General features: G+C 40.3%; 2 protein-coding genes across 4 annotated transcripts in view; one reads left to right on the forward strand and one right to left on the reverse strand.

Annotated features, from left to right (window-relative positions):
* Positions 1-23,642, forward strand: part of LOC137647237 (spastin-like) — a 197,256-nt gene that overhangs the window by 113,803 nt on the left and 59,811 nt on the right. The gene's annotated exons all lie outside the window — the stretch shown is intronic.
* The window catches only part of LOC137647239 (spastin-like), a 33,989-nt gene continuing 13,559 nt past the window's right edge, over positions 3,213-23,642 (reverse strand). For both annotated transcript variants that reach the window (XM_068380620.1, XM_068380619.1), the window contains 2 exons: positions 12,580-12,773; positions 3,213-5,781 (listed from right to left, as the gene is read on the reverse strand). In XM_068380620.1, the coding sequence (XP_068236721.1) occupies positions 5,618-5,781; positions 12,580-12,773 (358 nt within the window). In that variant the 3' untranslated portion in view covers positions 3,213-5,617. The remainder of the gene's footprint in view (positions 5,782-12,579; positions 12,774-23,642) is intronic.

A 23,642-nucleotide genomic window follows, 5' to 3' on the forward strand; every position in this document is an offset into this window, starting at 1 on the left:
TATATATATGTATATGTATATATATATATATATGTATATGTATATATATATATGTGTATATATATATATATGTATATGTATATATATATATATGTATATGTATATATATATATATGTATATGTATATATATATATATGTATATGTATATATATATATATGTATATGTATATATATATATATGTATATGTATATATATATATATGTATATGTATATATATATATGTATATGTATATATATATATATGTATATGTATATATATATGTATATGTATATATATATATGTATATATATGTATATATGTGTATGTATATGTATATATGTGTATGTATATACGTATATACGTATGTATATACGTATATACGTATGTATATACGTATATACGTATGTATATACGTATATACGTATGTATATACGTATATACGTATGTATATACGTATATACGTATGTATATACGTATATACGTATGTATATACGTATATACGTATGTATATACGTATATACGTATGTATATACGTATATACGTATGTATATACGTATATACGTATGTATATACGTATATACGTATGTATATACGTATGTATATACGTATATGTATATGTATATACGTATATGTATATGTATATACGTATATGTATATGTATATACGTATATGTATATGTATATACGTATATGTATATGTATATACGTATATGTATATGTATATACGTATATGTATATGTATATACGTATATGTATATGTATATACGTATATGTATATGTATATACGTATATGTATATGTATATACGTATATATATATGTATATGTATATATATATGTATATATGTATATATATGTATATATGTATATATATATATACATAAATACATATATATATATATATATATATATATATATACATACCTACATATATACATAAATACATGCATACATATATATATATATATATATATATATATATATATATATATATATATATTACTGTATATATATGGGTTATGGAAAAAATCCGCGAAGTGGTGAATCCGCGATGGTCGAACCGCGAAGTAGCGAGGGTTCACTGTACTACTGTATTATTGTATACTGTAGTTTTCCAACTGCTGTATTGTTATATACTGCAGATATACTGGCTACTGTATCATCGTATACTGTAGTTTTACCGGCATACTACTGGGGTTAAGCTAGTTTAACTGATAGTGAGAGAGAAAGAATGGACAGAAGGATTTCGTATTATTATGGTTTAGCACAATAATTGGAAGGAGGGCTACTGTCGCCTACTGCCTCCTTCCCAGAATGAAAGTTCTAATGGAAGGGGAGGAATGAATTTGATTCTAGCTTCCATCCAGTCACAACTTTTGCCGCCGGCTGTACTGCCGGTTGCAAGGTTTGTGGATGGCAGTCCAAGAGAGGACTGAAGAATTCTCAACAGTATAATGGGTTACCCACCGGCAGCCGTCAGGGCCGGCTCAGCCTTTCCCCCCGGGGCATTCGCCTCCGGTGAAGGAAGGACATAAGGGGGAGTTGGCCAAGGCGGTAACCCAACCGCCGCTGATAGGATCCTGGCCGGCAACTTAGTCAACCTGGCAAGCCAGGATGATTATAGAATCTGGCCAAAAGAACATTATGATGGCTAGGCAGATACTAAAGGACAGAGGGGGGAGGGAAAAGGGTCTTATAGTTTGCAGGGGGAGAAAGGCGGCGGCAAGTATGCCGTCTACTTTCGGTTGCAAGCCAAGGAAGCAAGGCTGCCTGTGCTGACGTCGTCGCGGGCGGCAGAGGAATAAGAATTCCCCTGTCGGCGACATTGTCGGCTATAAGACATCTTAATAGTCTACTAGGGAGAAAGGTGGCGGCAGGTATGCCGCCTACTTAACGTTGCAAGCCAAGGAAGCATAGCTTCCCATGCCGACAACGTCGTGGGCGGCAGAGGAATCACGATTCCCCTGTTGGCGACATTTTCGGCTGCAAGACAATACTGTACACCCTGAGTTACCGTCATACTTCGAAGCTGGGATATTCGGCGGCAAAGAAGATCGACGGTAAAAAACTATCTAAGTCACGCCGGAGTTAACTACTCACTGGCGATGACGAAAGATAGGGTTGCCGCTTGGAATGGCGGCGCTCAGGGGGGAGGAAGGGTTTATCCTCTTTTCTCTAAAAGAGAAATGTATTGAATTATACCAATAAATTCTAGGGGATATATATCCCCAACCGAATTAATAGGAACGATACAAGAGGTTAAACAATGGGATTTACATTACTAACATATACAAAATGGGTTAGGCTAGCCTAACTCGGGTAGGGACCACGGCTACGAATGATACCATTGGGGTCCTCATCGTATATGAAAGTAACGTTAGATATCGGATGAGGAAATATTATATATATATATGCAATCTTCACTAGTATAATTTTGCCTAACTAGCTTAAAAGTTTCTTTATAGCTAAATACCGAGAACATCGCACTACTAACTAAATAATTGCATTTATGACATGCGACAGCGGTCTCAAAATGGCCGCCTCCGGGGTTGGCTGCGCTCCAGTTAACACACTTAAATTATGCTAATTCAACTGTGAGAAAGAAGCTGTAAATTATACACAGGAAAGATCAGATACTCGACTTTCCAGAGGATGAAGATGCTGGAGATTGAATAATGATAATCGAATAAACCATAACAACACCGAGAGAAACGTGGGAGTGCACTTGGCTTGAATGCTACAGTTGAAAGGAATGATGGGCCGTAGTAGTAAAGGGAGGGGGTCCACCGTCCACCGGGTACCTTGGTAACGGCTTCCCTTTAGTTCGCCACTCTTCCCCCTCAGAGTAAAATCTATTCGGGGTGAAGATTGCTGTGTGTCGTATCAAAAAACGCGTCCCCTGATATTATGCGATATCCTTAAAGATATATTAAGGATACTCGCGCCAGGAGTTAGAATTCTGGATACCTACGGTTAATTCTGTGGAAGTATCACTAGCAAATATCCCTTAGAAAGCTACCTAAAGGAACCTTCCATCAGGACGACATGGCCGAGCTCAAAGACATATTCCACCACCTCTTTGCTGGATTCTTCCGTTAACTTCAGTTTAGTTTATTTTCATGTTGCAATCCCCATATGTTTTTTTAATGTTTGTTATAAAAAAATACTTCTCAATTCCCATATTTAAATTTAACTATTGAAAACAGCATTTAAAGGGTTAAAAAAATATTACCACTTATACACTATTTTATTTGCAAGAGGTACAAAGCCACAGTCACTGGGTAACTCATATAAACAAACATTTTATTACAGCAAATACAGGTGTGAGCATGATAATTGTATCACAAGTTATCAAAGTTTGAAAATCAAACTAGCTCACACTATTTCAAATATTATGGGCAGTGTTTTATTTAAAAGTTAATTTTGTTAAACTTTTATTTTTGAAACTGGGTCAACTTTGGCATCAGAATAACTATTCATTCAGTTAAGAAATAAATCAAAGGCACACAATTCCACAAGTACATGGGGGGAGATTTTATTTAAAAAATCAATTATTTTTTCATGATAAAATGATGCCTTTCCAGTTAAAGATAAAATATTTAGTTCCTAAGTTCTTAGTGTGTAATTTGACTTCAACAATTGATAACACAAGGAATATGTCGTCATGGAAATGCCACAAAAATATTTAAAATTATTAAAGAAAGGGAAGTCAACAGCAAAAGATTTAGTAATGATAACAGCAGTCTGCTGCAGTGACACATGAGCAAAGAATCATACATGATGATGGCACGGAATTGTTTTGAACTTTGGGGTGGAAAAAACCATAGGTGGATAAGAGTTCAGGATCACCACCGTTACAAGATCATATATTTCTCCACAAACTTGCTAACAGTGGTATAATCACCAGCAAAGAAATTTATCAAATTTTATCAAGAATAACTTGGCAACTACTCCAAAAACTTTTATGGCAAAGTGATACCATAATTTTTAGTATTAAATAAAACCTATGCTTAAGTCCTTCATCTAACAAAAAAATCTAGCCCCTGGCAACCAGTAATGATCCAAAAATAACACTCCACAGAAGACAAAAGGAAATAAAAATGCATTTCAATAATTATAAAAGTATGAAGAAGGTTTCTCAATGATCATACATTCACCTATTACATATTTAGACAACCTTTGTTATTATTCAGCAATCATGCTATAAACTTTTCATGCCACCAATGTCAGCTGATATGTTCAAATCAATAAAAATGTTCAAATTTTAAAAAAGTATGTAGTATAATGTTTAAAAAATTACATTTTTTGTAACTTTGCCATTTACACTTTTATATTAGGTGAAAATTGTAAATAACATAGATATCTCTAATGACAAGTGATGACAAATCTACATCTACAATCTTCATAAGTAAAACTTTCAGTAGAGCTCTTATTTATCATTTACTCTATGTGTTGCTGTGATACAGTTACTCAAGCACTTTTACAGTTGATTTAAAATAAATCACAACCTTATTTTCTCCTGACTAGCGGGGCACCACTACAATAATTACAAGTATTGAGCTAAGTTACATCAGACTAAACTTTCCTCTTGTCTACATAACCAACAATTCCAAATTTCTTTGCAAACACTCAATCAAATAAAAAATACAGTACTATGCTTGATCAGCTAGTTTACAGTATAAAACAACTAAGTGATGAATTAGGTAAGAAGCTACTTAGTGGTACAAAATGAGAAAATAACAGCTATAACACAACATATGGTATGTACATAATTTCTTAACCTTTGTATATAATTACAAAAACTTGTGCAAAAAGTCAAGAGTTCATATACAGTAGTTCCATAGAAAAGACTTTGATAGTTGTTTGGAAAAATTTTCGATAAAAATTATTTTTGCAAACTTTTCCTGTCTAAAATCTTCCTGGGACGCAAAAATGTAAAGTGGACTACTAGTCAGCACGAGTAACAAGTTCCACTGAGAAGCACATGTTAATAAAATAGCAAGATGCAAAGTACAAATATTAAAGCAAATTTATTATTTCACCGTGTAAGTACGCAATATATGAATAAAAATAAGCATGTACATTAATGATTAACTTTAATGTTATTTTCAATATAATTTTTCAAGCGTCTTTGCAATGCGTGGAAATTATAAAGAAAACAACAGAAAGATATGCAACTTAGTCTACATGAAATTTTCTCCTCAAAAGTACAACTGCATTGCTATAACAATAACTAAAATTTGTGGCATCCAGTCCTAGAGTCAATAGACTGAGCTATCTAATGTCTGGATGGTGCTAATATATATCCAGAAGAAAATTTACACAAACAAACTCCCTATTACTTCTCACAGTTTCAAATCGGTACTCATGTTATGCCATCTTCAATTCTTGTAAAGAACCAATGGCAACTGTTATTCCTGTTTAAAGATCTTCCACATACACATGGATGTTAAATTCATGATACACCTGGCTATGATGCAAGTGCTTCTTTAAGTTAAAAGTAAGCTTTAAAGAGGTCTTTATTGAAAGTGTAGAGAGTGAGATCTTAAAATTACAGAAATATTACAGACTGGTCAAATATATACATACAGTGATTGGACCAATGCAAGAGATATCACATTATGACTGGAGGGATTATTCACGTAGAAATATCTCCATACTCGTTATTCCACTTCTCGTATGTAATCAACGAGGACTGAGGAACAGATCTGCGGATCTTCTTTAGGGATTCCCTAAAATCTTCTAGTGAAATACCACGCACATCAGCTAAATCACATGAAACAACTTGCTCTGGCTTCAACTCTGTAATTAAAAACATACAACCAATAATTTTGACAGGGTCCTCAACTCAATAATTTCTCTTAATAGGGCAATAATTCTAAATAAAAATATATGATTCTTATCCAATTGAGATGAGGGTATATTTGTATGCAATACTTTAACCTTGATATGATTTGTGTTTATCATAGATATACAAACTGGAGTATTTATATAGGTTTACTCCTATGTTGATTGCCTAACTGGCAACTATAATGGGCAACTCCACTGCTGGGCAGCGCTATGATCTGCTGCGAGGCAAGTTTACTACTATCCTAGTCAAGATTTAGAGAGTGGACGGTAAGGGACCTTTGCATAAATGACTCGGGTTTGTATAGCTAGGAAAAACAAATTGTATTAAAAATTTGTATTTTATTCCTGCACATATACAAATTTCTGAGTCTCTTATATGAGAAGTCTACCTTAGAGCAGGACAAGTATGTCAAGAGGAGGTCACATTAATCTCTATACCAACCATTAAGGATTGACAAATAATAAAAAAAAAAAAAAAAATGAATATACAAATTTGACAGGCTGGCTTGTTCTCGAATAGTCAGTTCCCTGGAAGTCATTGACCAAACTGGAGATGATACACTGTCAAGAATGTGCATCAAGATTATATCATCTCATGAAACATAATGGACACAAACATATTCTCATCTACATTAGGGTATGGTCAGCAAGAGTATTCCAAGGTCCACCGATACAGGCTGATTGATTAACTTTTTCTAATGCTTCTGACCCAGATGTTGGATCCTCAAAGAAGGGGGGGGTGGGGGCGCTACATCAGGTGAGCTGGTGCCAGTACACAATAGGGTCTGAGGAATCGTCTATGAGATTGCCAATTTCTAGAATAGGCTCTTAATTCTTGCGGAACCCCATGATTGTTGCAAGATCACACGTCAAATTCTTAAGGAGGGTGGGGCTTGGAAGCGCTTTCTCTGATGAGGACTTATAGTCTCCCATACCCTTGCAATGCAGACAAAAACTGATGCCGTGACAAAGGGTTAATGGACCCTTAAGGGTAAAGAAATACTACTGTATATATTGGTTGCTGTGCCGCAACAATATATCGTTAGGTGAAGGCATCTAAAGTTGATTGGTTTAGTACAGTATAGTAAATGGTGGCCTGTTAGGGTGGTCTGCCTCTTGTAGACCCCACACTAAGGACTTGGATCACTGTGTGGTTTTGCAGAACACTAAGGTTACGCCAAGGTCTATGAACCTCGTATGCTCCTGGGGGAGGGGCGTTTTCCCGTCGATGCTTCCCTGGGAATTTATATGCACTAAGAACCTAGACCTCTGACCGGTTCTTCATACTGTAATAGATTACCATAAGCAAAAGGAATCTTGTTTTGGATATCTTCTTTTGAAGAGACCAATGCTGAAAGATAGATGAACTGCATCATGTCTGAAAGGGGTTGTCCTTTTCAGGTATTTCCCGACTGCATTTACGGGACAGATTATCCGCATCACTGGTTACCTTTTTGAAGCTAGCCACGGGGGAGAGCAAGCTAGCTCTTTCTAGTGCCAGTCCCAAGCCCAGATGGCGAGGGTTGGGTGGCAGGAAGGATATCTGTCCTGTAAAACACCCTGTTTACTCTCTTACAACGGTTCAGAATATGCAAAGGTTACCTTCTAAAGGATGTGGAAGGCTAAAGAAGAAGTACAATATAGATTTGACAACACAGAAAATGTTAGAGTGGCCTCACTTAATGTATGGACCATGACAGGGTAAAGCTTTGAAAGAGTCAAAATGAAGGATAAGAAGATTGGTTACCTCTTTTAGAGACGAGATCATGAAAGTCAAATCCGGTATCATTTATAGCTGGATTTTTGGCTTTAGCCACAAACTTGGGAACAAAAGAAAAGGATAATTCTCTCCACCCCCTGGAGTAAAAAGAAAAGCCGTGCAAACCACCTACCTTCTTGGCCGAGGCTAGGGCAAGAAGGAAGACAGGTTATAGGGTTAAAACTGTGTCAAAGGCTTATGTAATAGTTCGTGGGATGCCATCTTGGGAGATCTAAGAATCTAAAACACATTCCAAGATGGGATTGAATTCCTGAGGAGGGCAGGATTGTTTGAAATTCCTGATGAAAGTAATACCTCTCTATGAGGATAATCTTAACCACTGTAATTTAAGAGGGACTTGATTCTCAGGAACAATTAAAAGTCTAAAATTGGGGGAATAGAAACCTTGCGTGGAGAAATTTCCCTCCTATGTTAGACCTCTGCAGATAGATAACCTCCATCTGTGAAGAGATAGGTAGCAGACCACCTCATGGAACTTTTGAACGGGAGGTTGTCGTGGAAAGTTTGGGCATTCTTGTAGTTCTCTTGAAACTTCTGCAAGGAGATCCAGCAGGTCTGGAAACTGCTCTGCTTGTGGCCACTTTAGGGCAACTAGTATTACTATAACATCTCAGGACAGGCAGATTCTGTTCAGTGCTTGACAGCAGACAGGACGGAGCAACAAAATAGAAATTGATTCCATCCCAAGGGTGTTGGAAGGCATCTTCCATCACCGCTGCCTAGTTTGGAACTGGAGAACCATACACCGCGAGTTTGACGTTCAGGCGAATGGCAAAATTGTTTAGTCGGGGAAAATCACAAATTGACAAGACTACAAGCAACTTGGAGGAAGAAAATGAATCGTTCCCAACCTATTGATATCCCTGATCATCTCAGATGATTCACAAATACATTCCTCTCCCCTCAAAAGAATCTTGCAAAGAGAGTGCAAGACTTGCACTCAAAGGTAAATTTCCACTGCTAGTTGGTATAGCAAGAGGGATACCTAGTCCTCCTCGTTTTGCAGTAGATGCAAGTCACTACTGTGGAGATGTTGGTTTATTCAACATCACGGAGTGGTCATTAAGGGTCTCTTGAGAAATGGAGTAATGCTAAGTATGTCACTTCCATCTCCAGGTAAGATATTGAAGATCTAGTCTTCTTGGACCTTAGGCTTGATATCTTGCTTTCTTCAAGTGCGAGCATTTCCCAGTTTTGTTTTAGTGGGAAACATCCAAAAAAAGAAAAGAACTCTGAAGGTGGGAGCCTTTAAAAGAACTTCTGCCAGTAGGGACTCCAGCCTCAGACACCAGCGGAGAAGAAGTGTCTCCACCTCCAGCAGCATTGATAACGAGATAACAGGAGGGTTCGATGTTAGTGACCACTGGATCTTAAGAGGCCACTGCACCAAGCATAGATGTATCCTCCTGAAAGGTACCAGCTTTTCCAGAGAGACAAGATGACCCAGAAGCATCTACCAAGTATATGCTGGGAGCGATTCCCTTTCAAGAAGAGTCTCTACCAATTGCATGAATCGCAATACTATGTCTGAAGATGCCTAGGTATCTGATACATTGTACACGGACGAGATAGGATTCCTCTAGGATTAACTAGATCCTTCTCAACTCATGAGTGGGAAGAAGGGGAGACTTTCGACACTTCTAAAGGCAATGCCTCAAAGAGCAAAAAGTCATCCTGTAGCAATGCTGCTATAAAGGGCTCATCACTCAGCATGTTGGTGGGAGGCAAAGGATATCTACTGTATGCAAATAGGAGTAATCAGGCATCAAAGACACCGACTTGTCATTACTCAGCCCATGGGGTGATAACAATCACAAAATTATCATCAATAATTATAAGTAATTCATGGTAGTTTTCCTTGGATCCAATTTGAGAAAAACACTATAAAACTCAAATCTTTCAAGATTATCCTTACTCAATCAATTATCATTCCAAGAATAATGATATACAATTATATGAAAAGAAAAAACCTGAATAATCATAAATTGCTATCATGTTAGTGCTATCTACTTTTGTAATCATGAGAGGAAGCAGCACAGTATTCTCTTTCAGAACTAGAATCTGATAGACAATAGGGGCTATTCTGAGGCGAAGTACTTGGAGCGTTTGTTACAAGGCTTTTATCTACGTCATCTTTCAGATAGTACAGACACTTGTATTTGCAGGCATAAACCCCACCCCCAGGAAAAAGGGGTAAGGTTTCCCAGTGTCATTTTCCTTTCCTTTGTCTAAAAGAGGAAACACTCAAAAAGCTTTTCCTTGACCCATTTCGTGCGAGTTTCTCAAGCATAATCCTTGGCAAAATAATAAAATATGAATATGGTGGTCAACTGGAATTGACTAATATAAAGCATAACCAGCTGTAACACCTGTATGGTTAAGTGCATGAGAAAACTGCAAAAAAAATATGATTGGTAAGCCCTACGAGCAATGATGTATTAATAAAAGTATTACCAATATATTATATAAAAATTATTGGCTGTCATCCTTAGTTACCCAGGCCACTGAGGGATCCGGAAAAAGAAGAATGGACAAGAAGATATTGTGCGTTGTACAAAGGAGCTTACCCTTTTACTGTCTATAATATAGGTGACGAGGAAGGGGAACTATCCCACTTTGCTCGTTTCTCTATTATGAGTACGATATTTCTCCCATTAGGAGAACGGCAACTCAATAAAATTCATTACATTAATATAACAGGGATTGAATCACTCTCCACAAAGTGCAGAGGCGGTAGGCAGGTGATCAATCTCTGTCATTTGATATGTGAAAATGCATTATATCCAGTATGTGCAGTGCAATCTGTGACGTTTGGAAGCCAAGTGGTGGTGACGTATTTTATGACAACCCTCACCCCTGTCTATGACATCGGCATGCACAAGGAAAGCGACTCTTGTACGACAAAACGTGGTTAGTTTTTAGAATTGGAGTAGACATCGACATCTAACCAGCTTCAAGAGAGAAGCAATACAAATGCCAGAAATGGTTCATAGTACAGTAATTATATCTACCTAGTCTCTAGTTCTAGCAAAGTAGGATTTTATTGTCCTGACTGGACTTCTGAAACAATACATACTTGAAATATGGCAAAAGAGATAGAACTGCTAGCTCATCAATCAGGTAGAGGTAGAGGTAAAAACAAAAGGGTTTACACAGATAATTCTTTAAAACTGATGGAATGACCAGATTTAAAAAGAGGTCCAGATAATCTAAAAAACCACATCTAGATTCCAAGGGATGTACCTAGATTTAGGAGGGAGCCTCATTTATAAAGGATCTATTAGTGTCTCTGATGTCTAGGCTGCGCCAAACCACCAGAGCCGGCATAGACCTATATCTTTTAATGGATGATACCAAGGTGTTCTTAGGATGCATCAGGGAGCGTAAAAATTTTCAGAGTCTCGAGAGGTGTTAGTAGCTATTATCCACTGTGTTCTTCATGAATAAGTTTTGTTTTAAAATCAAGAACAAATGTTTCTACATCATGAGTCCCCCATACTATAAGCTTGTTCTAAAAAGGATGATGTAGCCTCAAGGGCAGGGGAAGGGAGGCATGAGAAACAGTAACTAACCTGAAACATAAACTTCCTTATCTTCAACTCTAGTCTCTGCTAAAGGTATCGTAATGAGATGTAAGCTCCTAAATTAAGTTACTAAACTCAGTGCAACACATTAGTGACATGAAACCTCTACATGAATTGCATTTAAAATAGAATTCGCTTTCACCTATAGCTGATAATTCACTTTGCATTCTCCACAAAGTACATTCCATAAATTTGAAAAATACACCACCATTATGATCTTATAAAGGTATGGGAGCTTTAAAATTTTACTTTGTTACGATATAAATACAAACCATTTTCTCTTTACTATGGAGAGAGTAGATGTTAGTGCACTGAAAACATATACCCCTAAGTAAGGAAATCACAGTTTTATATCTAAGAATAATAAAATGACTTCAAAATTTGTTATTTGTTCCTACACGAATACAAAGCATTTTCTCTTTACTATGGATACACCGCGTTTTCACCATGGTAAAATTTATCTCCATATAGTAAAGAGCTCAGGTTTGTATAGTTAGGCAAAATACAAATTACTTCCAAATTCGCCAAGTTTCTAAGAAAACATAGCAGTATCCCAGACATTGAACTTCTTTACTTCCAAAAGGCCAATTTAAACAAAGAATAAATTTTCTCCCATAAGAAAATATAAATAGGATTACCCTAATTCATTCCAAAAACCAGTAACCACGCATATTACAGCAATTCTAAACAAAGTTTACAATGATTACATCCATAAAATCATACCAAAAATTGACTCCATAAATAAATAAAATCAATTAAATTTATCCATCATCTTGACTGAGTTAAGAAGAGTTGGCATGAATGAAAGACTGTCTGGCTTGACTATATTTGAACACTCGCCTCTTATTTTGAACTGATTTTCATCAAGATTATCAAATTTTCTTTTTGGTTATCACCATCACCTATCTTCTTAACCTTTTACTGTGTATAAATAGAGTAATGTCAGTTACTTACATGCGTGTTCTAAGGAAGAGCTACAAGAAAACCTAATACTGTACTTTATTGTACAACTTTTGTTTTGGTGGGCATTAAGTCACTAATGATACAAATCTTGCCCATAAAGGCTTTAGTAAAGTCACAACTGCCCATATGATCTCCAAATATCGTTTAATTTCTGGGAGCAAAATTTTGAAAAATATTACCTGAAAGCCAATTTGTTCCAGAAGCAAGATGTTCAACAATATAGTTAAAACACATTATAGTTCAAGTAAGCTCTACCTCCGAGGTACCACTGCACCTAACATGATGACAAAGAAATTTTCTATATGGAGAAAAGAAAATAACACTGCTATGGATCACAAGCACAGGAGAAAAACTAAGACAAAAGTAGGTATCAATGTGGGAAATCAAATCTAACCAGTGTACACCAAAGAGCCTTTTACTTACCTCTAATGGGGGCTAAAGCTGCATCTTTTGCCAATGATGTTAAATCTGAGCCTGAGTAACCATCTGTCAAGCTTGCAAGAATCTCCATGTCTTTTGAACTTATTTGTGATTTCTGCTTCAATATAAGTTTGCCCAAGAGAACCGCACGTGTATCCTTGTCAGGAAGTGATACATATACCCTTTTACTAAATCTCCTGCAAACAAAATAATTAAGGATAAAAAACTTATAAATGAATAAAAACGATGAATTGTCAAATATGTTTACTATGTCAAAAAATGAATTTAGCTGGTTAAAAATCTTTTTCCATTCCAGGTTAGCATTATAATATGCCATAAAATTTTCTTTAACTTTAACAGCAATTGTATTGAATTCTGTACATTGACTAAAAAATCTCATTGAAGGCATTATTGCCGTAACCCTTTCAGAATTTATAAAAGAAAAAAAAAAAACTACATAACGTATCATAGCCTAAGATTGTGCAGATTCCATTAGACAGATAGTTGTCAAGAAATTAAAAAATTTATTAAAAAGTAAATACTGTATGATGTACTCTCGGGAAGATTTGTTACTATGCAATAAATATAAATGAATGTGTGCATGAGTGACGGTGACAGTGGTTTTCCCCATGAGGGAATTGAACCACAGGTTTATTTTACGGTTGCATGCTGCCTACTGCCACATCATGTGACCTGACATTTCATTTCTCAAAATTTTTCTAACTCCATTATTTGTGAAATTACTGAAATTAAGTACAGTATGCATCAAGTAACAATCCCTAAAGTTCACTTGCATAAGTTTAAGAAGAGTGCTTTCACTATAATACCTAGCAATAAACAAAGTTGAATTTCTAAATATGTTAAGCTTTGATGTGGAAATCTGTTACCTGGAGGGTGTAACGTGAATGAACATCAGAGGTATAATTTAATATCTTTCTTTCAAATTACACCATTGTAAAATAAAATGATTTCTATTAAAAATAGTCTCATTTACCAACTAAAGGTAATTTGCTCTGCTGATAAAGAAATAGAGACAATTTCAATCTCTTGAAAGCATAAGAATTTTTTATTTAAAAAGGTATGTAATTTTTCATGTTTTATATTGACTGCACCATTGTAAAGTAAAATTTTTCCTAATGATGAAACCATATATGAAAATGAACTCTAACTTAATATTTGTACAGCACTGAGGAAAGAAAAAGTAAAGAATGTAGTCTGTAATTATTTGTAAAATATTAAAAAAAAATGTTATTTTCATTAGTAAAATAAATTTTTGAATATACTTACCCGATAATCATGTAGCTGTCAACTCCGTTGCCCGACAGAATTCTACGGGAGGGATACGCCAGCTATCACTATACTAGAAGGGGGTGTACTCACAAGCGCCACCTGTGGCCAGGTACTACAGTACTTGTTGTTGACGCCACCTCACTTTTTCCTCGGTCCACTGGTTCTCTATGGGGAGGAAGGGTGGGTCAATTAAATCATGATTATCGGGTAAGTATATTCAAAAATTTATTTTACTAATGAAAATAACATTTTTCAATATTAAACTTACCCGATAATCATGTAGCTGATTCACACCCAGGGGGGTGGGTGAAAAACCAGTGTACAAGACTAAAGGATAGCTAAGTATCCCGTATTTCATATAATCAGTTATCCACAATAACAATGAAATAATAAGTACCTGGTAAGGAAGTCGACTTGAACCGTTACTCTGCCTTTAATAAGATCGTCTTCCTTACTGAGCGCAGCGTTCCTCTTGGAAGGCTGAATCAACTCAAAGGTGCTAAAGTATACAGGGCTGCAACCCATACTAAAGGACCTCATCACAACCTTTAACCTCGGCGCTTCTCAAGAAAGAATTGACCACCCGCCAAATCAACAAGGATGTGGAAGGCTTCTTAGCCGACCGTACAACCCATAAAAAGTATTCAAGAGAAAGGTTAAAAGGTTATGGGATTATGGGAATGTAGTGGCTGAGCCCTCGCCTACTACTGCATTCGTTGCTACGAATGGTCCCAGGGTGTAGCAGTACTCGTAAAGAGACTGGACATCTTTGAGATAGAATGATGCGAACACTGACTTGCTTCTCCAATAGGTTGCATCCATAACACTCTGCAGAGAATGGCTCTGTTTGAAGGCCACTGAAGTAGCCACAGCTCCCACTTCATGTGTCCTTACCTTCAGCAAAGCAAGGTCTTCTTCCTTCAGATGAGAATGTGTTTCTCTAATCAGAAGCCTGAATAGTAAGAAACTGAGTTCTTAGAACTTGGAAAAGAAGGTTTCTTGATAGCACACTATAAGGCTTCTGATTGTCCTTGTAAAGGTTAAGACCTTTTAGATAGTACCTAAGAGCTCTAACTGGGCAAAGTACTCTCTTCAGTTCATTCCCCACCAAGTTGGACAGGCTTGGGATCTCGAACGACTTAGGCCAAGGACGTGAAGGAAGCTCGTTTAGCAAAAACCGAGCTGCAAGGAACATGTAGCCGTTTCAGATGTGAAAACAATGATCCTGCTGAAGGCGTGGATCTCACTTACTCTTTTAGCTGTTGTCAAGCACACGAGGAAAAGAGTTTTTAATGTGAGGTCCTAAAAAGAGGCTGATTGGAGAGGTTCAAATCTTGATGACATAAGGAACCTTAGGACCACGTCTAGATTCCAGCCTGGAGTGGACAACCGACGTTCCTTTGAGGTCTCAAAAGACCTAGGGAGGTCCTGTAGATCTTTGTTGGTGGAAAGATCCAAGCCTCTGTGGCGGAAAACCGCTGCCAACATACTTCTGTAACCCTTGATCGTAGGAGCTGAAAGGGATCTTACTTTCCTTAGATATAACAGGAAGTCAGCAATCTGGGTTACAGTGGTACTGGTTGAGGAAACTGCATTGGTCTTGTACCAGCTACGGAAGACTTCCCCTTGAGACTGATAGATTCTGAGAGTGGATGTTCTCCTTGCTTTGGCAATCGCTCTGGCTGCCTCCTTCGAAAAGCCCCTAGCTCTTGAGAGTCTTTCGAAAGTCTGAAGGCAGTCAGACGAAGAGCGTGGAGGATTGGGTGTACCTTCTTTACGTGAGGTAGACTTAGAAGGTTCACTCCTAGAGGAAGAGTCCTGGGAATGTCGACCAGCCATTGCAGTACCTCTAAGAACCATTCTCTCGCGGGCCAGAGCGGAGCCAACCAACGTCAGCCGTGTCCCTTTGTGAGAGGAGAACTTCTGAAGTACCCTGTTGACAATCTTGAACGGCGGGAATGCATACAGGTCGAGATGGAACCAATCCAGCAGAAAAGCATCCACGTGAACTGCTGCTGGGTCTGGAATCGGAGAACAATACAACAGGAGTCTCTAGGTTATCGAGGTAGCGAACAGATCTATGGTTGGCTGACCCCACAGGGCCCAAAGTCTGCTGCAAACATTCTTGAGAAGGGTCCACTCTGTGGGGATGACCTGACCCTTCCGGCTGAGGTGATCTGCCATGACATTCATACCGCCCTGAATGAACCTCGTTACCAGTTAGCTTTCGATCTTTAGACCAGATGAGTAGATCCCTTGCGATCTAGAACAACTTCCACGAAAGAGTCCCTCCCTGCTTGAAGATGTAAGCCAGGGCTGTGGTGTTGTCAGAGTCCACCTCCACCACTTTGTTAAGCTGGAGGGACTTGAAGTTTATCAAGGCCAGAATAACCGCCAACAACTCCTTGCAATTGATGTGAAGTGTCCTTTGCTCCTGATTCCATGTTCCCGAGCATTCTTGTCCGTCCAAAGTCGCACCCCAGCCCGTGTCTGATGCGTCCGAGAGGAGACGGCGGTCGTGTTTCTGAACAGCCAAAGGTAGACTTCCTTGAGAAGAAAGCTGTTCTTACACCACGCGAGAGAAGACCTCCTCTCTTCGGAAACAGGAACTGAGACCGTCTCTAGCGTCATGTCCTTTATCCAGTGAGCAGCTAGATGATACTGAAGGGGGGGGAGGTGGAGTCTCCCTAACACGATGAACAGGGCCAGCGATGAAAGTGTCCCTGTTAGACTCATCCACTACCTGACTGAGCATCGGTTCCTTCTCAGCATGCTCTGGATGCATTCTAGGGCTTGGAAGATCCTTGGGGCCGACGGAGAAGTCCGAAAAGCTCGACTCTGAAGATCCATACCCAAGGAGACAATGGTCTGGGATGGGACGAGCTGAGACTCCTCAAAATTGACCAGGAGGCCCAGTTCCTTGGTCAGATCCATAGTCCATTTGAAAATCTCCAGACAGCGACGACTTGTGGGAGCTCTTAAAAGCCAGTCGTCTGACGGAGCCGGACACAAGATCATGGTACTGCTGCACAGTCTGTGAACTGTCAACCATGGGCAAGCGAGGAAGTACAGTGACAACCCGAATCTGTCTAGACTGTCTGGGTCGTACAGACAACTCCTTATCGGGTTGCTGAGGTTGCCGCACTGCGTCACAACAAGTCACTTCTGCTGGTTGTTGAACGTCTTCCCCGTGACACATTGACTCCGTAAACAAAAAATCCTCTAACAAGGACTAAGCTTGGACTGCATGTCTTGCAACACAGCTCAAGGACTATGGGAGCAGGTGTGGTAACAGACGGGATTAGCGACTGAAGTGGAACCATTACCTTCCCTGGAAGCATGTTATGCTTAAATAAAAGTCCATAGGAGGCTACGCAGCTAAAGGCTCCCTCCAAATGACAGAGTCCTCAAGGGAATATCAGAAGGAGGGAGAAAAGAACTTTCTCATCTACAGGGACCATATCCTAGAAAAGCTAAGTTCTCTCAGTGAGGGTTTCACTGGTGCAAAAGCAGCAGACTAGAAGGCAACGTTATGAAACTGCTTGACAGTCTAGTGAGTTGGCAACAACCAAAGATGTGTGACTGAGAAGCATGCGGTAAGGTATGCAGAGCATGTTGTATGCAGAGTATGCTGTATGCAGAGCATGCTGTATGTAGAGCATGTTGTATGCAGAGCATGCTGAATGCAGAGCATGCTGTATGCAGAGCATGTTGTATGCAGAGCATGCTGAATGCAGAGCATGCTGTATGCAGAGCATGTTGTATGCAGAGCATGCTGTATGCAGAGCATGCTGTATGTAGAGCATGTTGTATGCAGAGCATGCTGAATGCAGAGCATGCTGTATGCAGACCATGTTGTATGCAGAGCATGCTGTAAGCAGAGCATGCTGTATGTAGAGCATGCTGTAAGGTAAGCAGAGCGTGTGCATGGCGTTTAACATTTCTCAGAAATTCCATGACCAGTGCTAGAGTGCTTTATGCATGCTTGCATGGGGTTTTAATATCAACATAATATTTACCTTACATTCATAACTCATGATTCATATTTTTGCCATATTTTGCGATATTGTTAAAAATATATTGCAAGGAATACAAATATATTTTTATAAGTAATACAAATAACCTCCATTATCATAATGTTTGACAATGGAGGTAAGGTAAGCTGAACAGCAGAGTCAGAACGAGCTGGAACAACAATAGTTGTGGTTTCCTCTTCAAGACTCTGTTGAGGGAACACCTGAGGCTCAGTCTGCAAAGGCTGATCAGCAGAAGGTAGGCGCATGGGTGGAGGAGGCTGACTCCTGGCATGAGTGGCTGAACTCAAGGGTTGCGCTTGCTGAGTGGTTGGCGGATGCGCAGTAGCAAGTTCCTGAGGAACGAGTTGAGGTTCCTGCGGTGTGAGCTGAGAGCGAAAAGGTAGTGGCTGCGCAGAACGCAGTAAAAGTCTCGCAAGTTGAGGCTCCTGAGGCGCAAGGCTAAGGTGTTGAGGTGCTTGCCTTGAGGAGGGTTGAGCTCGCTGCAGCGAGAGCTGAGGAGACTGACTCATGGATGGGAGAGGTTGTTGTACCTCAAGCGAGTGTTGCCTCACTGGTGGAACAGCAAGTGGAAGCGGAGGAAGAGAGGTATAAGCCTCCTGTTCCCATTGCTGAGGTTGCCTTAAGGAAGGCGGAGGGAGCTGCACACCACTGGGATCAGTAAACTCATAACGTGGCTCAACATCGTACGCCTGGCAGGCGGTACTGCGGTCAGGCGGAGCGAGCGCAGGCGGAGCGAGCGCAGGCGGAGGCGCAACCTTCTCAGCCCGACACTCACGCATCAAGACCGAAAGTTGTGACTGCATGGACTGCAGTAGAGTCAACTTGGGGTCGGCAGACACTAAGGTCTGCTGAGGTAAAGCCTTAACAACAGAGATCTGTTGCGGCAGAACCTTACTCCTCTTAGGCGGAGTGCATTCAACTGATGACTGCGGGGAGTCAGAGCTAACCCAATGACTGCATCCGGGTTGTTGAACTCTAACTTCGTACGTCTGGCATAGGTCTGGACTTTACGTTTAAGAGGTCTTGAGACCTGAGACCAGCGTTTTCTCCCCTAAATTTTTTCTGCAGACGAGCAAAATAAGGGCTCAATCGTCTGCGGGTGGGAGTGACGGTCTCGGTAAGACACGCCCGCAACCACCGAGGATACTTCTGTGCGCCGATCAAGGCCTGCTGAACCCTTTTGCCCTTCGACATTGCTTCTCCCCTGGGCTTGGGAGCTTGCAAGAGGTCCCGGACTGGGAGGACGACTGGCGCGCACAGAAGTACCCTCACGCACAACACTGACACACTTTGCGCTAATCACTTATCACTTTGATTTTCTGTTTGCACTTATTTCACTGAACTCGAAACTTTAAGTGGTTTGTACCTGAAACACGCAATTCTATCCTTTCTCAAAAGTTAGTAATTGCGAAAACAGAATTACAATGTAACAGAAAAATCTAATGAAAGATAAATAATTCAGTGGCTGGAAAGAGACTAAACACTAGATCACTCTAGAAACGTTTACCTTCTTCCCCTAAAGAGACTAGGGAGAAGAGCAAAAACGATAACAACGTTACTCGCTTGAATGAAACGTTTATCCTCCTCTTTCTCCCTCCGTCTCTATATCTCTCTCTCTCTCTCTCTCTTGACTTAGAACCTGAGAGAAGAGCCCAATCATATATATCGTTAAAACATATTATTGTTAAAGGAAAAAACTGAAATATTTCCCAAAATGAAAAGTTCCTTTATTAGGATTAAAACCATTAAGTTAAGAAAGAATGAACAAAACGCTAGACACGGTTACTCTTACTGCAACGTGAAACCGTGAAAATTCTTACTCTATCGTAACGATAGAGCGCAAGTTGAACGTTCTGAACGTCAACAACTGCAGAGACAAACAAAACGTTAGTTCAACTTTGAAAACAGTACGAGACTATCAAAGAAATTCTTTCAAAGACATTAAAATAGCATAATATGTTAACAGGTAAAACCGAAATGACGGGCTCAAAGTTAATTAACTTCGGTACCAAGAAAAGACCGCCTACTATTAGGAAGGTCGAATATAAACAAATATAAAAATTAATTTTAATAAGTTTATAATAAAAGGAAGTTAATCGAAGAGGCCTATAAGAGGCGGAGAGATATAAAATAAATCTATAACTTTTGTTAAGCAAAATTAAGAAAGAGAGTCTATACTCTCTTAGACACCAACACTTCCGTCTAAGGGAAGGGTCGGCCATTTAAAGGTGAAAGAGAGTTAATACTCTCTACGTCACCATAATTAATCAAATTAATTCCAAAAGCTAACTAAGCTAATATAGAAGTTTCCAGTATAGCGAATAGCTGCAAATTTTAGAGAAATACTTCACCAAACCGTGAACAATACTCCAAAATCATAAGCGTATCCAAGAACGTCTTGCCGGAAGCACGACAGAGGAAAAAGTGAGGTGGCGTCAACAACAAGTACTGTAGTACCTGGCCACAGGTGGCGCTTGTGAGTACACCCCCTTCTAGTATAGTGATAGCTGGCGTATCCCTCCCGTAGAATTCTGTCGGGCAACGGAGTTGACAGCTACATGATTATCGGGTAAGTTTAATATTGAAAAATGTTATTTTTATTAATAAAATAAATTTTTGAATATACTTACCCGATAATCATGTAGCTGTCAACTCCGTTGCCCGACAGAATTCTATGGAGGGATACGCCAGCTATCACAATACTAGAAGGGGGTGTATTTACCAGCGCCACCTGTGGCCAGGTACTCAAGTACTTCTTGTTGACACCTCCTCAATTATTCCTCGGTCCACTGGTTCTCTATGGGGAGGAAGGGAGGGTCGATTAAATCATGATTATCGGGTAAGTATATTCAAAAATTTATTTTATTAATAAAAATAACATTTTTCAATATTAAACTTACCCGATAATCATGTAGCTGATTCACACCCAGGGGGGTGGGTGAAAAACCAGTGTACAAGACTAAAGGATAGCTAAGTATCCCGTATTTCATATAATCAGTTATCCACAATAACAATGAAATAATAAGTACCTGGTAAGGAAGTCGACTTGAACCGTTACTCTGCCTTTAATAAGATCGTCTTCCTTACTGAGCGCAGCGTTCCTCTTGGGAGGCTGAATCAACTCAAAGGTGCTAAAGTATACAGGGCTGCAACCCATACTAAAGGACCTCATCACAACCTTTAACCTTGGCGCTTCTCAAGAAAGAATTGACCACCCGCCAAATCAACAAGGATGTGGAAGGCTTCTTGGCCGACCGTACAACCCATAAAAAGTATTCAAGAGAAAGGTTAAAAAGTTATGGGATTATGGGAATGTAGTGGCTGAGCCCTCGCCTACTACTGCATTCGTTGCTACGAATGGACCCAGGGTGTAGCAGTACTCGTAAAGAGACTGGACATCTTTGAGATAGAATGATGCGAACACTGACTTGCTTCTCCAATAGGTTGCATCCATAACACTCTGCAGAGAACGGTTCTGTTTGAAGGCCACTGAAGTAGCCACAGTTCTCACTTCATGTGTCCTTACCTTCAGCAAAGCAAGGTCTTCTTCCTTCAGATGAGAATTTGCTTCTCTAATCAGAAGCCTGATGTAGTAAGAAACTGAGTTCTTAGACATTGGTAGAGAAGGCTTCTTGATAGCACACCATAAGGCTTCTGATTGTCCTCGTAATGGTTTTGACCTTCTTAGATAGTACTTAAGAGCTCTAACTGGGCAAAGTACTCTCTACAGTTCGTTCCCCACCATGTTGGACAGGCTTGGGATCTCGAACGACTTAGGCCAAGGACGGGAAGGAAGCTCGTTTTTAGCCAAAAAACCGAGCTGCAAGGAACATGTAGCCGTTTCAGATGTGAAACCTATGTTCCTGCTGAAGGCGTGGATCTCACTTACTCTTTTACCTGTTGCTAAGCACACGAGGAAAAGAGTTTTTAATGTGAGGTCCTTAAAAGAGGCTGATTGGAGCGGTTCAAATCCTGATGACATTAGGAACCTTAGGACCACGTCTAGATTCCAGCCTGGAGTGGACAACCGACGTTCCTTTGAGGTCTCAAAAGACCTAAGGAGGTCCTGTAGATCTTTGTTGGAGGAAAGATCCAAGCCTCTGTGGCGGAAAACCGCTGCCAACATACTTCTGTAACCCTTGATCGTAGGAGCTGATAGGGATCTTACGTTCCTTAGATGTAACAGGAAGTCAGCAATCTGGGTTACAGTGGTACTGGTTGAGGAAACTGCATTGGCCTTGCACCAGCTTCGGAAGACTTCCCATTAAGACTGATAGACTCTGAGAGTGGATGTCGTCCTTGCTCTGGCAATCGCTCTGGCTGCCTCCTTCGAAAAGCCTCTAGCTCTTGAGAGTCTTTCGATAGTCTGAAGGCAGTCAGACGAAGAGCGTGGAGGTTTGGGTGTACCTTCTTTACGTGAGGTTGACGCAGAAGGTCCACTCTAGGAGGAAGAGTCCTGGGAACGTCGACCAGCCATTGCAGTACCTCGGTGAACCATTCTCTCGCGGGCCAGAGGGGAGCAACCAACGTCAGCCGTGTCCCTTTGTGAGAGGCGAACTTCTGAAGTACCCTGTTGACAATCTTGAACGGCGGGAATGCATACAGGTTGAGATGGGACCAATCCAGCAGAAAGGCATCCACGCGAACTGCTGCTGGGTCTGGAATCGGAGAACAATACAAGAGGAGCCTCTTGGTCATCGAGGTAGCGAATAGATCTATGGTTGGCTGACCCCACAGGGCCCAAAGTCTGCTGCAAACATTCTTGTGAAGGGTCCACTCTGTGGGGAAGACCTGACCCTTCCGGCTGAGGCGATCTGCCATGACATTCATATCGCCCTGAATGAGCCTCGTTACCAGCGTGAGCTTTCGATCTTTTGACCAAATGAGGAGGTCCCTTGCGATCTCGAACAACTTCCTCGAATGAGTCCCTCCCTGCTTGGAGATGTAAGCCAAGGCTGTGGTGTAGTCGGAGTTCACCTCCACCACCTTGTTAAGCTGGAGGGACTTGAAGTTTATCAAGGCCAGATGAACTGCCAACAACTCCTTGCAATAGATGTGAAGTGTCCTTTGCTCCTGATTCCATGTTCCCGAGCATTCCTGTCCGTCCAGTGTCGCACCCCAGCCCGTGTCCGATGCGTCCGAGAAGAGACGGTGGTCGGGGGTCTGAACAGCCAATGGTAGACCTTCCTTGAGAAGAATGCTGTTCTTCCACCACGTTAGAGTAGACCTCATCTCTTCGGAAACAGGAACTGAGCCCGTCTCTAGCGTCATGTCCTTTATCCAGTGAGCAGCTAGATGATACTGAAGGGGGCGGAGGTGGAGTCTCCCTAACTCGATGAACAGGGCCAGCGATGAAAGTGTCCCTGTTAGACTCATCCACTGCCTGACTAAGCATCGGTTCCTTCTCAGCATGCTCTGGATGCATTCTAGGGCTTGGAAGATCCTTGGGGCCGACGGACAAGTCCGAAAAGCTCGACTCTGAAGATCCATACCCAAGGAGACAATGGTCTGGGATGGAACGAGCTGAGACTCCTCAAAATTGACCAGGAGGCCCAGTTCCTTGGTCAGATCCATAGTCCATTTGAAAATCTCCAGACAGCGACGACTTGTGGGAGCTCTTAAAAGCCAGTCGTCTGACGGAGCCGGACACAAGATCATGATACTGCTGCACAGTCTGTAAACTGTCAATCATGGGCAAGCGAGGAAGTACAGTGACAACCCGAATCTGTCTAGACTGTC

This window comes from Palaemon carinicauda, chromosome 9 (assembly GCF_036898095.1).
Source record: "Palaemon carinicauda isolate YSFRI2023 chromosome 9, ASM3689809v2, whole genome shotgun sequence".
Classification (NCBI taxonomy): Eukaryota; Metazoa; Arthropoda; class Malacostraca; order Decapoda; family Palaemonidae; genus Palaemon; species Palaemon carinicauda.